Source organism: Epinephelus lanceolatus, chromosome 14, assembly GCF_041903045.1.
Source record: "Epinephelus lanceolatus isolate andai-2023 chromosome 14, ASM4190304v1, whole genome shotgun sequence".
Classification (NCBI taxonomy): domain Eukaryota; kingdom Metazoa; phylum Chordata; class Actinopteri; order Perciformes; family Serranidae; genus Epinephelus; species Epinephelus lanceolatus.
In genome coordinates, this window is record NC_135747.1 from 16,157,455 (window position 1) to 16,175,815 (window position 18,361).

The 18,361-nt window shown below is 41.0% G+C and overlaps 2 protein-coding genes across 2 annotated transcripts in view; one reads left to right on the forward strand and one right to left on the reverse strand.

Moving 5' to 3' along the window:
• Window positions 1–3,248, forward strand: part of asic4a (acid-sensing (proton-gated) ion channel family member 4a) — a 127,281-nt gene extending 124,033 nt beyond the window's left edge. The window contains exons 9-10 of the mRNA XM_033614231.2: window positions 290–397; window positions 2,024–3,248. Of these exons, the coding sequence (XP_033470122.2) occupies window positions 290–397; window positions 2,024–2,179 (264 nt within the window). The 3' untranslated portion in view covers window positions 2,180–3,248. The remainder of the gene's footprint in view (window positions 1–289; window positions 398–2,023) is intronic.
• A 4,504-nt stretch (window positions 3,249–7,752) lies between these two features.
• chpfa (chondroitin polymerizing factor a) lies at window positions 7,753–17,978 on the reverse strand. The gene is made up of 4 exons (XM_033618008.2): window positions 17,464–17,978; window positions 14,551–15,115; window positions 11,950–12,132; window positions 7,753–11,823 (listed from the first exon to the last, which is right to left on the reverse strand). The coding sequence occupies exons 1-4, from the start codon at window positions 17,751–17,753 to the stop codon at window positions 10,561–10,563; spliced, it is 2,301 nt and encodes a 766-aa protein (XP_033473899.2). The 5' UTR covers window positions 17,754–17,978; the 3' UTR covers window positions 7,753–10,560.
• Window positions 17,979–18,361: the final 383 nt, after the last annotated feature.

Here is an 18,361-nt window from a genome sequence, read left to right on the forward strand (position 1 = left end):
CTACATGTGAGGAGTTTTATTTGATTTCCAGGCTGGAGAAACTAATATCCGCTCGGGTCTGTGCTGAAGACATGCATGAAATGAACTCCTGTCTCAGCTGTATTCCCTTTAAGCTCTCCAGCGGGCTACCTGCTGACTGCAAAACATGTATGAATATAGCGAAATCAGAGGGAGGGCCTGTAATGCAGACATCACAGTGAATGAACTCTTCACTCTGCTGCATCTCTTGTCTCCCTCGCTCATCTGTGCTCTTTCACCCTCCCTGCTGCTGTGCTATGGGTGAAACCAGGTGATCAAGCACCGGCTACAACGTCTGCTGAGGCCGCAGAAAGAGAAGAAGAACAAGCAGCAGACCAGCACTGTTGCAACAGTGGGTCTAGAGGAAATGAAAGCAAAGGTACAGCACATACTGTACTGTAACAAATAACTGTGTTCACGCCTAGTGTACAACTTTCCCTGCGGCACTGTAACTGCATTAGGAAACTACAAGGGAATAATTCAGGGAGAGGCAAATTAATATTTTTCCACTTCTAAAATAATGAAGAATGTATTGCTCCTAATTAGTCTTAACCACTGTGCAAAGCACATCCTCCCCTGGAGCCTGGATTTGTTATTGCACAACTTTATTGTGCTTATATCTGAACAATAGACTTCTTGTCTCACTGAACCATAACTGTGACTCAGTTCCACACAACATACTAAAACTATAGCAGGGTTTAAACTTCTAAACAAGTCAGCCAGAGAAACTGAAAAGACACTTTATTCTGTTACCATTCAGTATATGCAGCATTTATTAGGTTTGGCTGCTCTGACTGGCTTACATCACATTTTACTTTCCACTCCAAATTAGTTTTAGAATGTGGGCGCTCCATGTCTATTGGAGAAGTCATTAACAATTCACAGAAAATTCATTTAAGGGACTTCAGCTCTTTATTAACTTAAAATATATATACAGAACTTAATAAGTAATGCTCAGCTACCTAACTAGCTGAAATCTTTCTCTTGGAAACCATGGTCAAAAAAAGCATCCGTGGCCAAGTGTAAGTGTTATACACACCGTCTTACACATGCAGAGATCCAAGAATTTAACTTGACCATCTCACTGAATTAACAATTAGCTATGCTGAGAGCCGAGAAAATGACAGTTGTCATTTCAGCCTCCTACACTTATGCTGCATTTGGACACACAGTATACAGGATCACTTCACTGGGTTTATCTTGCCAAAATCTTTTATGTAAAGCGATGATATTTTTGGGAAATGCAATTATTCAGTTTTTTTTTTTTTTTTTTTCAAGAGTTAGATGAGAACATCAGAATCACATTAAGTACAAAGCAGGAGTAAGGATGTAATTAGCATTTGTTTTCAATGTATGCATAAACAGCAATGTAACGTATACAGTTTGTGGTTTAAGGGGAAGTTACGTACTGTAACCATGAGCCAACAACAGCCAGGTGCAGTCATCACGGTGCGGTTGTTAGGGATCGTGCCTGTACAGAGAGCAGTAACAAACTCCTCTCACTGACCATATCTGTGCTATAGAGACGCTGCACTGTAGCACTAGATAAATTCTTGCTGTCACAAAATAATTACAAACTCCTCTAAAACCACAAATCTTCATTTCACATATAAATTAAATATCTTTAGAAGCAGTGTTACCAACCACTGTATGTGGGAAATAGCTAAAGCCAACAGTAAAGTCGCTAGATGTTGCTAGACGATGTCATGTGCTAAAGAAAAGACAGTAACTAGCTATATCATTAGCCACATTTTTTCAAGCAGCTCCTTAATGTGCGTCAACATCTACACTTTCTGTGTGATCAGGGCCTTACTCTGGTTTGGTATGTGAATAAGTGTATTTCCCAAAATGTCGAACTTTTAATTTTAATTACAATGTTAAAGTACTACTATGATGATATTTTTAAATGACTTTGGCACATACATTATCATCTACAGATTGTCACACATGATCTCTGAAGCATGATGTCGTATTTGACTTTTGACGTTTGTTGTGCCTTCAACAGGAGCCCAATGACATGACACGGAGTCACCCAGAGGGGGCGTACGCCAATACGATCCTCCCCAACCACCACCATCCCCACCCACACCCACACCCACACCCACACCCCCACCACCATCACGCCGGGCACCACGGGGTGTTTGAGGACTTCGCTTGCTAGAGCCAACCATCGTTTCCAGTCCTGGTGACACCAAAAGATAAAAGCCGTCTGTGTTCAGATCAGTAACAGACTCTTGGCATTTCCGTCGCTCCTTTGCTGTCACCAGTGAAAAGCTACAGCCAAAGTCGAACACCAAACTTGTGCTGCTAACAAAGCACTTGTACGTACAGTATGTAGGCACAAATTGGACACCGCTTTTATTTATTATGATTTTTTTTTTTCTCTCTCCGGATGGGACCCCTCTCAACTTTGTCAAGCTTCACCTGAGAAGTCAGGCACTTTGTTTTTTCAGGACCAATTTTTGGTACATGATCACTACAACGGAACAAGAGGAGGACTGCATGTCACCTTGATCCAGTTTATACTCCAGTGATTTATTTATTCAGCTAGCATCCTTGACTTTTTTTCTGTCTGTACTCCTCCATTTCTCTCCTCCTACTTCATGGAAGACACACTGTACCATATCAAGCCATTACACATTCTAAATTATGTAATTATTTAAAGAGATACTATTATCTATATGTTCTATATTGTATACAAGATGAGAATACTTACAGTGAGCAGATCTTACTCGTGTTACAACCATCCATAACGTGAGGGGAATTACATAGGCTGAACTGTATGACCTTGGCTTAGAAGATCTAGCAGCATCTTTCCACATGATACACTTTGTCTGGTTTGTGGTTAAGGTGTTAGAGAGTAGCATTGTACCTGTACATAAAGTCCAACTTTAAAATGAGAAAGTTCTAAAGCTCTGTTTCAATGGTTGTTGTTTATATTCGGTTAATATATAACTTATGTAATATTAATTTGAGTTATTTATACATTTTAGAAAAAGACTTTTATATGACAATAGCGGTCACGATTGTAGCAATTACTGTACACTTACAATCTGCAGATATGTTAGACTGCCAAACATCAATACATTTGTCCAGGTGACAAAAATGGACTGTATGGATCGTGACTATTATATCGCCATCGTTTCCTTTTTATATGTCCTGCTTTTTCCAAGACCACACACACATCCTGGATGAGGGGTGGATGATGTTTTCAGTTATGACATGGTTGTACTTAAATTATCCTCCTTATTCATTTCATTTCTGCCCACCATCCACTCTTCACTTTGGTTAGCATCATAACTTTGAGCTGACATAAGCAATAAGAAACAGAATTTCATGTTTTTTGCAGAGTCATCTCCTTCAGCTTGTGGGGTAGCACCACTGTAAAAGTGTAGCAGCTATTTACAGTGGAGACCCGGCATCAATGTGTGTGTGTGTCTGAGGTGTGTGTGTGTGTGTTTGTTTGCATGTGCACTTTAACATTTTGCACACATGACTGAGCACAGTGGGCTGATGCGTCTTGGCCGGGCTGATCCATGGGGGAAAAAAGGGATGTTTGAAATCGGAATAGTTAGCAAGAAAGCAGGGAGTTTTTATTGCAGTAGTAAGGTTTTTCTAAAATATAGAGGGAGTTAGGGCAGCTCAGAGTTTAATTTAAAAATTGCTCTGGAGGCTGAAATATTCTTACTGGTTAACTTAATCCTCAGTGGGCGGGACAAAGACACAACAGCTTTAAAGAGCACAAGTTAGCAAAGTGGGAACATGAACTATAAATAGAGACCCTTATGTTGATTCATTCATGATTATATCCTTCATTATGTAAAGTCAGCTTGCTCACTTGCCCTTATGCACTGCAGGAACTTAAACTGTTACCTCTGCCCTCCAATAATCCTCTCCTTTAAGAAGATTATTGGCTTCAGTGAAAGGTTCTTCCTTGAGTTATCCCTTAAAAATTGAGACTTTTGGATTTAAAGGCAACAGCAGCACCTCTTATACTGTGTCATATAACTTACCAAGAAATTTTCATGGTAGGAGAGTTCAGTGGGACAGACAATGGAAGAAGTAGTGCACATTGATTTTCCTGCACATTTATGCTAGCTCCAGGGCACTGCTGCTGCCGGTGGTCAAAAATGAAGTCCAGCTCTGTGAACCACTTTGTAGTTTTTCAGTTGTTTGATCTTTTTACTTTACTCCCTGCACTGTTGGGCCATGTGTCATTGCCAGATGCTGAGAAATCCTCTTGTCTTTTTCTTGTTTTTCAGGGTTCCCTCATCCAGACATTTTTTTTTTTTTTTTGCCTAGCAACTGTTCTGTTCAGTATGGAGGCAGTTGTAAAATGGTGATGGCTGTTGTCATTTTTGTTGTAATGAGACAAAACATTTGCTTGATCACCATTACCTGCAGCATCAGTAAACCCAGAAAGTACTTGAAATTTACATTAAGTATCACCTCTTGCTCCAGGAACTCATCTACGAAGCAAGTGGTGGAAACAAAAGAACCCATGCATGTTAAGTAATATTAGGGTGCTTTCAAACCTAGAGTTCGCTAGCTTTGGTCCGAATCAAGGACTAATTTTGTTGCCTAGAGTTGGTTCGTGTTCTCATGGCAGCATTTACAAGCAGACCAGATTAAATGCCTTGCACGAGAAAGCTGCTCTTGATTGGTCAGAATTTCCATGCGGGAAAAATCCAGGAAGTAAACAAAACCTTGAAGAAGAGTACACTTGCAAGATAAATGCAACACTCACTCCAACTAGAAAACAATGTTTTGATGCATTGGATGTGCTGAATGTGCATATTATGGCAGTACAGGAGGAGGTGCACATTAATAATCCTCTGGGACTGTAACATGCTCATGTTTAACCCAAACAATGTGTAATGCAACTGGACTGCAGTTGGTTCGTATCAAGGTTGGAACATGTTCTTACCACAAACAAACCACATCAGAGTTCATTTATAACCGGACCGAGACCACCTTGTCAAGAAGGTCTCGGCCTGTTTGTTTTGGTGCGCACCTAAGTAGAGTGTGTTCACACTTGCCCAAATGAACCACACTTTGGGGGCAAACGAACTTGAGTTCAATTGAACCAAACCAAACAGGGCAAGTGTAAAAGTACCCTTAAGTTCCTGCAGTGGAAATAGGATTTAGACTCTCTCTAAATAACTACAGGCTGAGACTGAATTTTTAAGACTAGACAATTTGGCAGGACTTGGCCTTGTTCTTTGTGTTGATAGAGAGAATTTTTTTGGCCTCGCAATATAATTTCTTCCTTTCTTACCCTTTTGCCCTTTGCTTCAATCTAATGTTACTCACAGTGCAGGCACACTTGCATCATCTTTTGCAAATATTTGTTTAGCTTTGCTTTCGCCTTCATTTAGAGAAACTTTCAGGACTGTGCTTTCAGAAATGATGCAATGCCTGAGATGCGGTCTTTTTTTAATTAACTCTCACCCACAGAACATTAGACGCTTTGCTTTATAGGGCGTCATAAGTTCTGATGTTGCCCCATCAGCCATTAACATATTTGACAATGCTCGGGTAGAAGAAAGTAATTCACATCCAGTTGTAACACGGGACCACATGTGCTAAATCACGTGGGAATTGTTTTGATGTTGGTGGAGATGTCGATCATGTTTCCCTCATAGCATGCCAGCAACTTATTTGCTATTATGCAGCAGTTTGGGCTTCAAAAGTGTGGCATCACATGCTGTATTGCTTAAAGCATAAAGCGTACTGCTTAAAGTTCTGACAGGCCTTTGACACCCCACTCTGTGTGTAATTCATTACGTTTGTCTGGGAAGTTTATGAAATGCCTCACATTACAGGATATCATGTTTACAAATGATGCCATAATTTTTCTGTTAATTTGGTCGACGCATTCTGTTGCCGCAATATCGCCATTCATCGCTTTAGCTCACAATGAGATTCCTCCATCTGTCAAATCCCCTCCTCCTGTCAAGTAATCATGGGCTATACATGGCTGTTTAATATTCATAATCATGTGTCACTTTGACATTTTCAAAAGGTTCCCAATCACAGTCTCTGATGGCATCCTGTACAGGCTATGCATAACAATCTTCTCCTCTGTCATCAATAATTGTAGCTATCCTCAGACAAGTCGCACAGGGGCTGGTGTGTTGAGATGAATACTGGGCTGCATTATCACTGTCGAGTTGTGTTTGAATGCTGGAGCCTGGAGTCGATGTAGAAAAGGTTTTCTATCCTCGAGGTGCTGTACGCTGTAAAACACAACCTGATTACAAAAGCATTTAAAAACGCAGATGAGTACAAAGTGTTGACTTTACAACGGCATGCCGTCTGTGTGAGGTGCCACAGGACTGGGTGGTGGGCGGCAGGTCTGTACTGTAGCAGATGGGACAACTTCCCTGCTTGATAACATGTAGCTCACATTCCTGGGATTCCTCGAGCCTCTACTCTGAGCTCCCTTCTTGCACTTCTCTTTGGGCCTACCTTTTTATAGCTCTGTGACATTCACTCACATGTGCTCTATGTGCTTATGACATTATCCGTAAAAATCAATTTAATCTGACCAGCCACTGATGTTAAATTTAGAATATCTGATGTTATGGCCTTCTTTTTCAGCCGCTTATTTTTAGCTGAAGTCTAAGAGGTCATCTGAGAAACGGGAAAAAAAAAAATACGATTGCATGGTGACACAAGCAGCTGTCAGGAATTCCTAAGAAGAAATTCCATCGCATATCTGACAGACAAGGAAATGGACCATGACTGCAGTAACAAGGAGCGCTTACATTTTGTACAGATGTGTCATCTTGTGATTATTTCCTCTGTTAGAACACATTTTATAAATGTTAAATATGGTAAATACGATAACTATTAAAGTTTAGATTGGTAAAACCAGTGCCTCCTAAATCCAGAGCCCACTTCACATTGTCCTTTTTTCCTTCACAACACAGTGAAAATGTATTGCAATTATGCCTCCCATTTTAAATCCTTTCCACCACTGATGAAGACGTTCTTATTAAATTACTTTCAAGGTTTCAAAAAGACTTCAGGCATCTCAAAGGTAGGTTTTAAAGACACAATAAAGGACCACTCAGACGGTCTTTGAAGAAGTGCAATTATCTAGTTAGGATAAGTGATTTCTTGACCATTCCTCTTAATGTCTAGTAATTTGTGTAATTCTGCTCCTTAAAACACCCTCCAGGTGAACCTGAATTGTCCTGAAAACTGAAAACTCTTTGCACCAGTTTCAAGGGGACTTGAAACAACTGTGTCCCTGTGTGGGAGGAGAAAGTCCTGGGATTGAACGTAAAGCGAAGTACAAAATAATGACTTACAATTAACTCCCAGCTGCTCTGTAGTTATGTGGTTTTACAGCATGCCTCGGGGTAGTGCATATAGACCCTTGAAATAACTAAAGCTGTAATTAAGGTTGCAACGTTTTCCCTGTTTTTACCCAACCCAGACATCAGGAATACCTCGGGTCTGACATGGGCAGGAATGTTAACTGCAGTCCCACTGAGCACACGCTGGGAACAAGAATGAGACGACCAGTATGTGTTAGATATATATTCTCTAAATGTTGTTCAATATTGCCGCTCACCTCAGCAACTGACAGCCAGGACCTGTGCTGCAGACAGTAAACATGCTCTTCTGCTGACACCTAAAGGACAAACTGGATTTTGTAGCTGCAATACAAAAATGACTATTTTTTAATTCTAAAAAATAAAAACGACAAAAAGAGGGAATATGTATATTCAAATATTCTTTATTTAAAAATTACATTAATTCACAGTTCATTGGGAATTACAGCACACAATTAAATGTGATGAGCATTAATTAAAATGTATCGCTTTGGTTATACTAGTACCCATATGCATAAAATAATGTAAACCAATAGGTCCAAACATCGATGGAAATTTTAAAAAATGAGACTGTTTTTTAAAACATATTACTTGATTGAAGGTGAAACACACAAATTAAACTGTCTTCATGGTCAATTTACATGATTTTCAAAGCACAAAATACAAAGTAAGATATATGTTTAATGTGTCACCAAAAATAATAAAGTATCAATTGCTGTGTACATAAAGCTACAAAAAGGCGTAAAAATAGAGTCTATAAAATATTTATACATGTACAGAGAATGTCATGAAAGTCTCTGCTAGTGCGGAAGTATTCAGAATCTGCATAATTCATAGAGAAATTACAGATAAATAAGTTATGGACAAAATACTTAGAGACTTCGCTCAGCGACGGCGGCTGTGTTAACAACACGGGGTGATTAATCTGCCACACACGCTTAATTTTAAGCTTCTCGTGTCTATGGAAGGCAGCGATGACGCAGATCTTCACACATCATGTTGTAATATAAGCCCTCCATCTTTCACAGTGGTTTTTTTGAAGATTCAGTTTCCATTTCCGCACATTATTAGCGTCGTACTCTTCTGCTCTCATCAAGAAAGAGATGCGTTATAAAATGACCTCCGTGGTCTTTCACATGGCAGATAATACAGCAAACACTGGATGTAGTGTTTCCAACAAAATACTTTGAACCCAATTAGAGTTAAATAAAAGGACTTGCCTTGGTTAATTTGATATATTTCAAAGTAAATTTGATGATGAAAAGTGTCTAGTGTCAGCAATATACATTAAGGTCTTGTCAAAAGAAATTACAGTGTATTTACTTAATGAACAGAAAGCATGAGTCTTTGTGTGATGTCATAAACCGTACTGTGATAAACACACACTGCTGAACTTGCAGCAAATGTCTTTAAAAGTTAAAGTCCCTCCATCAGACACCTAGCAAGTTGTGTTATCTGTAATATTGCACATTATAATACACTTACAACTGTCTGGTGTCCAGTACCGCTACCTCCACAATCACTCAATAATGTAGAAAAGGCCTCCCATTGGACTGCACTGTGACTGGGAGGACGCACCCATTTCTAAAACTGAGCTCAGGAAATGGAGGACAACGACACCATTCAATAACTTACAAAATCTTAAACAATACAGTCCAAAATACTTTGGAACATTTAAACATCTTATTATATAGTATAAAAACTGCTGAACTTGATGACATGGGGGGAAAAAGTTTCATACATTCTTGATTTCAATCATTTCTAAACTAATTAAATCCTGTTTTAAAGTACCACTTCAATGAGGACTCACCTGCAATCACTTAAGACATTTACCAAGGTGATTTCTCCCCTTATTATTGATGATTCTCCTTTGCCTCCTGCATGTAAAATTTTCTTGCAACATCAAAAGGTTTCATGGAGAAAACTTAAACTCAAATACAAGCTGCTGGCCTACACTTGTCTTTATCTATGACCTCTGAAGACCACAGAATATACTTTTTGCCAACTCCTTGCCTGCTTTGAGGCACGTATACAACCTGTGGACGGTTGTGATCATTATAGTTCCAAGTCACCTTTAAAAGATTTAAGGTGAACCGACTACCCTTTCAGTTTTCCCAGCTACGTAACAGGCCTCATCCAAAGTGACAGATAATGTCCCCCACCCATTCAGAACTGTTGTTCATGTTCTAAAGAAAAACGCCAGCTGTGAGTCACCTGAAGGAGTGAATTGCAAAACGGTGTAACTTAAGTTCAAAACAGTCAACATATGAAAAGTCAGTGTGAAGGCACATATACGAAGACGCGCTTTTGTAAATACTCAAATCAGTAAATATCAAAAGCTCAATGTTACAATGAACAAGCACACAACCTGTGGTGCATTATACTAATATATACCTAATAGAGCTATATATCAGCTCCACTTAACAATATCTTTGATATTAACATTATGACATTCTAAAAATGTGAATCCGCCGCTGCTAGTACTTCTGATCCCGCTGAAAAGCAACAAAGCACCGCAGCTTTTTCGCCACTTTCAGCTCATTGCTTTGGTTAAACTGATTCAGTCCTCTTTAACAAAACTATAAGCAGCTGCACCCAGCACATTATCACAGATTGATCTCACGCGTGATACCTCCACAACTCAAAATGGTCAAATGAAGATTTGTCTTCCAGGAATTTATCGACCAAACAGGATAAAATCCCATTGAATGTTGAAAATACACTGGACACATTGAGAAAAAGACAACTCCAACAGGTTACCTATATAGCCCTGTACCGGTTAGATCTGTAGCAACCACCTTTAACATTGCAACTGGATAAGCCAGCACTACGTCAATGCTCTGCTGCTGTGAATTTCTGCCACCTAGTGGTCAAAAACTTTTCTTTAGAAATCGTCAGGGTAGCAAAAACATTTGGTTCTAGCAACTCATCTGTATGGACAAGTACTGTAAACATTTAAGGGAAGGTTTGATAAGGAATGTACTGCATTCATTTTTCCAAACTAGCTAAAATCTCTGACAAGCCAAATAGTCCTTGATGCACACTGAAGGATGGAGAATGTAAGGCAAGGTCACATACGTAACCTCAGCCCCAAGATATGGGTTGTCCCAGATTTTAGCTTGCATTGAGCAGCTATTTCAACAGACGCACAACTTTTAACATCCATACATGCGGGAGCCGAAGTACACAGATGCTCTCAAGTGCTGTTTCCTTGTTCTTGCTCAAAAAGCAGCATGGCAAGCTGGGCGCGAGAACCGAGACCTTCCAAGTTGCTCTGAACACATCTATGATAGATGTCTTCACTTACCCGCGGGTTGCATGCTTGGTAGCTGTACTGCTGGTGCAACGCTGGCTCCACTGCCCTGAATACATGCAGATCTGAATACTTTAAGAACATGTCAAAGATGTCCAGAGTCTCTAGAATCTCCTCATTCTCTTGGACATCTGCCACCATCCGCGTGCGTGTGGCCATGTAGTCCGAGTTGTAAAAACACGCTTCTTCAAATGACCTGCGGTCAAAATGGCCTGCGTCCCTGATCAGATCGACTGTGGCTGGTTGCTGCTGGTTGTGGTAGGCCACATCAGGGTTGAAGTCCTGGAAATGGATGGGGAAGAACACCTGCCAGTTGTTTATGGAATTCATGCGGCAGCGGTTCAGAAATTCCGAGTTAACATTTGTGTGGACGTTAGCCAAGAAGAACAGTGAGTCAACTGGGTGTTTCTTTGAGATGATGTCCATAAATTTGATCTGGGATGGTGTTTCTGTCTTGACACTTATCCAGGGGATTTTTACTGTAGAGTATTTGTGTTCATATGTGTTTATCTGAGTCTTCACGCTGGCAAATATATCATTCTGGTTAACCTGCTGTGCCTCCACTGGGTCATAAATAAACAAGAATGTTAGGATAGCATTTTCACTGGTCTCAAAAGCATTTGAGGCAAAGACTTCCAGGAAATGGTCAACATAGCTCCGGTCCTGCAGAGTAAGCGGTATTATGATGTGAACCCTTGTAGCTTCAGTGACATAGGGCATGGGGATGATCTCAATCCGACTCAAAGGTCGCACCAGATGAACTCGCTTGGTGATGGATCGGCTGTGACCTTTTTGGTTAACCACCTCCAGCTGAAGGTCCAAGGTGTACTCCATGCCCCTGACAGGGTCGAAGCGCCTGTACCCGTTAATCAGCTGCTGCTTCTTCAGGTGTAGGACAGGCTTGTACTTCTTGTTCAGCTCTATCATGGCTATGTCAATGACATCAGCCACATCCATGCGGTCAATACCCTGCAGCTCACACTTTGGAGAGCCATCGATACATGAATAAATCTCCTCCTCTGTAAAGTATTCCCACTTCAGAACTTCAAACCGAGATTTCGGTTCAAAAGGTGGATTGATCCCCACAGGCCACTGGGCGCTTCGGTTCCCCTCAAAAGCGACAACACTGACGTTCTTTATTTCAGCCTGTGGAAACACAAGAAGTGTTCAGATCTGGACAGTTGCTGACCCTCCAGAGGTAAGAAAAAAGAAGCCAGGTTTTTATTTTTGACTGAACCATGGGTGATGTGTGACACTTGAAAAGCAGCTTACCTGCAGCTTAGCAATCTCATCGTAAGTCTTCTGGAGTTCAATCTCAGTGAAGTATCTGTGCAGCCTGTACATCTGCTCAGGGTCAGACACTGGATGGACAGTCAGAGCATTCTTGAACTGTTCACTTTGTTCTTTACTTGGATCAGAGTTTTTTCCCAACTCATAATGGTGGTAGTGAAGCCCCTGAGAAGAAACAGAGACGTCTTTTCATGAGGCATTTTAAATCAGGAATGACAGAAACATGCTTAATGTTTTTCCAAGCTTAGTTGTTATGCTGTGCTACTTCCATTCAAACAAACATCACACACTATCTAGTCAGCATCTTGGGCTCCTCTCCATGGCAAACAGGCTGGCTTCAACCATAATTGCATAGTGAGGGGAAGACAGAGATTCATTTTGTAAGAACTGGATGCTATTGTTATACAACAACTGTCTATTGTTGGAGTTTTGATCATTTCAAGAATTAAATTTGTCTGGGAACACGAGGTTTATGAGATGCTCTATCTTTAGCTACATTATATGTATAATAAAGTATGATAACTGGAGCATCAAGAAGCAACAGCTATGAATCTAAAGGTTGAAACCTAATAACACAAATGACTGACACTGGCACCAGAATCCCACTTAAAGACATAGTCACTTAAGCTGAAAAAAGAGTAGTCACCTAAAGAGCTTGAGTGATTAAAAAAAAGTGAATCCAATCTCATCAACAAAGAATGGAGACACTGCTTAACTGAGCAGCGAGGCCACTCTGTTGTAAATGTTTGCCAACAGCCTGTAGTGGTACACTTAGTAAAGCATTATCCGTGCCTAATTGTCATCAATGTTCTCTCTTAACAGAAAAAATTGATGCTGGCTCTGAGCTCAAGCTGTTTTCTTCACTCACACCAGGCCTTTTAACTTTCCCCCTGCTCCCCTCCCTCATTGAGGGGGCTCTGCTGGAGCTCTTCTGGCTCAGGGCACTTTAGTTAGCCATGCAACTCACTCTCAACTGTGTAACAAGATGGTTTCCTGCTTTGTGTCATGGCCAAGTAGGAGAAAATGGAAGCAAAAGACAGCTGAATCACTCCCACTACAAAATAGTGGTCTGTATATTGTCTACTTGCACAATGTAGTGTGCATATATATGTTTTACAAACTTCGTTGCAAAAGCAAGCAATAAAACTGCGTAGTGCTGACCACCCTCATAAACTTGATGGTGCTTTTCTTCATTTTAGGCTAGGCTAGCTGACATGCTAACCTTATGGTAGAAAGGATAAAAAAAAACAGACTTAAAGTCTATAAAACGGATATACGGCACATTACATTGTGCAAGTAGACAACTGTATAAATAGTTACCTGGTCCCCAGGACTGCTGCTCAGCCTTGCAGCCATTTTTTCCCAGTGACCAAAGAGCATTTTCCCCACAGGCCACCATTATAGAAGACATGTCTGTAAAACTGGACAGGTCACCTCGAACTGCAAGGAAGGTCATTATGACTCTTTCTATTTTGGATTTTTGATCCAAGGAGGTTTTATATTTGTAAAACTTCCCTCAAGCTGAGAAAATCCTTGACCTCATCGCAATGTAGAGTCTATGAGCCGAGTGGGAACTCTTGTGCGGGGCCAGTGACACTACTCCACATATTCAGTGGGCCGCATAGCATTCCCGACTGAATTATATTTTTGACAATCAACAGTAATGTGGATATGATGACTAAGTGGGTAAAGACAAATAGTAGAAAAGCTACAACAGTCTGATAAGTTCAGAAAATTACATCACTTAACTGTAATGCAGCTTTCATATCAAGAAAAGACAACACTATATATATACACACCATATTACAATATCCAAAAAAGATGATAACGTCACATATCACGATACTGATACAGGCATTGATTTATTGCCCAGCCCTCATTTACACTGATAACCTTGTGACAATGTATATATGAACAAAGGGCACAAACGTTAGTATGGATTAAGTGAACTGTGCTGAACGCAACAAACAATCACCTGAGAGCTGAGAGGGCACTGGGACAGATCAGGTCTCCGCAGAGCTTGTTTGACCTTAAATGCTAATGACATTACAGGAGCAGAGCATGTTGACCCACAGGGGATTTTCGCACCATTGAACCTAAGCAAGGTTGAACTCAGCTGTGTTCTGCTTGCCTGTTTACCTATTCCACGTTGCTGCTGGAGCTATGGAAAAGAAAAAAAGAAGGGCTAAAGGGTATTAGCAATCTATTCGGTAATATAAACACCACCTCTGTGCTAGCGCGTGGTAATTACACTTTTATATAGCTGTCTGTCAGTTCTAAGTGCTGTCCCAGAGGCAAAGCATGCTTTCTGCCGTGACAGTTTTGTTTTTCTTTCTGGAAGCAGAACCCCTGCTGTAACCTGTCTCACAATTGTTCTGAGTGACAGTCTGGGCATTTTGTTTCCCTCTGTGGCTCATCGTTCATTTTTACTATGAACCGCCCCAGTCTGTTCCCTTTAAACATCAAACATTAAGAGTCCAAGACACAGTTTTACAGATTAAAAATTGATGCATCATTGAGAAAAGAGGTGTGTAATAGGTAGAGTGTGATCGTGTGCCCCTGTAAGAAACACACATAACCTACCTCATATTCACTGACGCAGTTTGTGTTCGTGTAGTCAATGATGCATCTTCCGAGCCACTCATCGGGCCTGGCGCTCAGGATATCATTCCTACAGTTTTCCAGGAAGGGCTGGAGTCTGAGGAGCAAGGTACGTGACAGGATGTACCCGAACCCTCCGTAGCAGTACTTCCCTTCCATTTCTCCACCAATGAACTCCTCCGGACTGCCTATGTAAAGCTCTCGATCCATACTCAGGTGTTCCACCAGGACTTTGATTCTGTCAGCTTCGGTGTAGGCGTCGTCTTGGACAAAGTAAAACCAGTCGTACTCATTGATGTAATGGTCTAAGATGTATTTGATGTTCTGAAACATGTTCCATATCTGCCTCTCGTCTCCATGAGAGACGACAAACATGCCGTGAGGGACTTTGCGGTTGCGCGTGCCGGTGAAGAAGATCACGGTGTCCAGGTGATGGCTGATGGTGCGATTGACAGCTACACCCAGAGTGTTTATGGTGTTTTTGGATGTCAAGACCCCGACGAAAAGACGCTCTCGCATCCCCAACTCTGTGCTGATGTATTTAGCCCTGAAAGAGACATCAAACAGCTACTGAATAAAGCTAATAAAATCTGATTTAAAAATACAGTGGACAAATTGATGATGGTGATAACATTATCTACTGAAAACATTAGTTTGTAAAGAGAAAATGCTCTTCTCAGTGGGTGTTGCCCAATAAGATGAGGAGAAGAAAGGCACTTGGGTCTCTGTATGGGTCCAACTTTAACTGGATGATCTGAAAGTAATTTTCCTCAAATCCAAATGTATACAAGGCGTATCGTGGCACATCTAACACCAAATAAAGGAACCTTCTAAAAACGCCTCTCAGAAGTTGAAGTGTTTTTTTTTTTTCTTTGTGTAGACTGTGGGCGTCACAAATCCATGTATTGTCTTTTGTCTGGAAGATGCTACAACAGAAAGAGAGAACATGAGGCAGGACTGCCCACTCCGAACTTTAAATCCTGACCTCCACGCAAGGCCCAATGTAACTCTGAAGTGGACTGGTTTATCTTTATGGATGTGCCAGTTAGGGGAGTAAGGGAATGTGAACAGGGCTGCAGTTAACCATTATTTCCATTAACTAGAGGAACTTTTTTTTAGTTTATCAAGTTGTCATTTAGCGAAAAATGACCATCACAACTCTCCAAAGCCCTTAGTGATGTCTTGAGATTGTCTTCAGATTCACAATCCAAAAATATTACATGTACAGTGACTTAAAGGGACACTGAACCAAGCAACATTTGACATGTTTGCTTAACAAACGATTTCAATTGTTTCAAGTGTTGCTAAATATCAAGAGAAACAGGCTAACAAGAAAAACCATAAGCTCACTAGAAAGAAAACATGCAAAGACTTGAATTGTGATTCATTATTTCAACAGTGACCCAACCTCACTTTTAGCTCTCGATGATACTGTACATGGCTCTAATATGCCTCTTATCAGAGCTGCAACATTTTGTGAATTAGTCAGCTACCAGAGAGAAATCAGCAATTATTCTGCTAAGCAAAAGTGCCAAACATTTGCTGGTTCCTGCATCCTGAATTTAAGGATTTGCTTCGCTATACATACATAGAGTAAATTATACATATTTGGGACAAAACAGGATTTTAGGACACATCACATTGAGCTCTAGGACAGACTCCAGACTTCTCCTTAGTCATTTGTTCAAGGTCCACACAGTTTAACTTAGTCAGTGTCATACTTGCATTTGGCCATGTCGTGGAACTAGTTTACTGTATCTGTTAAGCAGCTGTCCATTCAGAATGGACCTGTGACCCACTTTTTGACCAGGACCCACCAGTTGGGAACCACTGCCCTAGATAGTTATGATGAGCATTTCTTCATGATGTTTTGGAATTCACTAGAAATGATTGAGCAGTTCACCCTGAAAACAACCAGAATTAATCAATGGTGAAAATTAGTTACAAACAACCCTACCTTTTAATTAAGGCTGTTAATCTGTCTATTGTTTTCTCTATTAAATTGATGAGTTATTTGAACTATAAAATGTCAGAAAATGGTGAGAAATGTTGATCAGTGTTTCCCAAAGCCCAAGAAGACATCCTGAAATGTCTTGTTTTGTCCACTATAAGATATTTAGTTTACGGTCATAGAGGAGCAAAGAAAACAGAAAATATTCACTGGAATCAGAACATTTTGACTTTTTCTTCTTCTTTAAAAAAAATCACCTAAACCAATTAATCAATAATAAAATCAGTTGGCAATTACTTTACCTCTACCTTTTATATCACAAACCACTGCATGGCACTAGTTGCCTGTAAAACCTGGGCGCTGAAATGCTTCACAATCTAACCTCAGCAGAACTTTTCCACAGGGAAAAGTCTCTTTCTCAGAACTGCGATGCAGTGTAACTGCTTTGGGTGTGAGGACCAACACTCAAACAAGGTCTCTATCCAGGTAATCTTGGACATGTCTGCCTGTTTACAAAGAAAATGTAAGGCAGGAGTCATTCTGCATGGAGACATGGCACAAAATGTAGTTAATCTTAGCTCTGTGGCTGGGGATGTTAGCAGGAAGAAACCAGCAGAAGGAATGAGGCTGCAGACTTTATATTTCATCAGACTCTCTGTGTCAGTTTGATCAAGACTAGTGACATCAGGGAGTGGAGTTACACTTATTCATGGTGTTAGTGTTAAATCTCACACCCACACGGCACCCAGTGACACCTGTAAGGTACACTTACAACAAGTGACCACAATGATTGATTATGATCTTTTACAGAGGGTGAGCTCCGGCCTGTTGTACAGTAGCCTGTAATGATGTGGCCTGTATTCAAAACAAGTAAACGCCATATATTGTAGGCCTGGTTACAGTCTGTGTTTACCAGTCAAAGTAGATGGCCATGCGAAGCTTACCTGAAAACTTTCTTTGGGGCACTCTGCTGGACTTGTTTATATGGGACTATTCTTGGTTCAAAATCCTCCTCGGACTCCACATCGTTGATGGTGGAGATAGAGTTGGGCTTCCGGGCTCCTTTGAGCTGCTCATCCTGACCCACAGTCACCTCCTCACCCTCCTTACCGTCTAGGTAACACGCTTCCTCCGTCCAGTTCACACTCAACAAGCTCAACGTGAACCCTAAAGAAATACCGATTACCACCGGGCCGACCGACCGCAGGACAGAAATAAACGCTGAAAATCTCATCTTGTGCGTCGGGCTCCTCTGACTGACAGCCCCGCGTCGCTTCAACAGCGTCCGAACAGGCCTCTGGTCCGGGACAGGTCAACTAGACATCGAGTCGGACTCGAAGCAGCCGTATCGACATTCAACTTAAGGAAAAGATGTAACTTCTTCCTTAAATTTTACGCAGGATTCTTACGTGTCAGTGTGCAGCTACCTGGCTCCTCCCCGGCCAGACGTTAGCGTCAGAGGCGGGTCTACTTCCAGGCTGTGGGGATGCGTTCAGGCTGCACAGGGCGGAGGGATACTCAGCACTGGCTGAGGGCAGAGACATAAAACCTCTGTGTGTTTACACCAGGTGATGCCCTCCATACCTGCATGCTGCCAGATTTAACTACGACACTGTCCGGAAATGTATCAAATGTTAATGCTTTTCTGGTTACACAAGACACACAATAATCAGAATAAGCAGTAAGGGACTGTCCGTTACTTATCAGAGGAGGAGGAGGAGGAGGGTGGTTGGCTGTGGCTTTTTCTTTTTCTTTTTCTTTTTCTTTTTTTTTTTTATCCTTGAGCCTCCCTGAGTGACTGGAATAAAATGCATGACCCTCCCTCCACTATAAATCATTTAT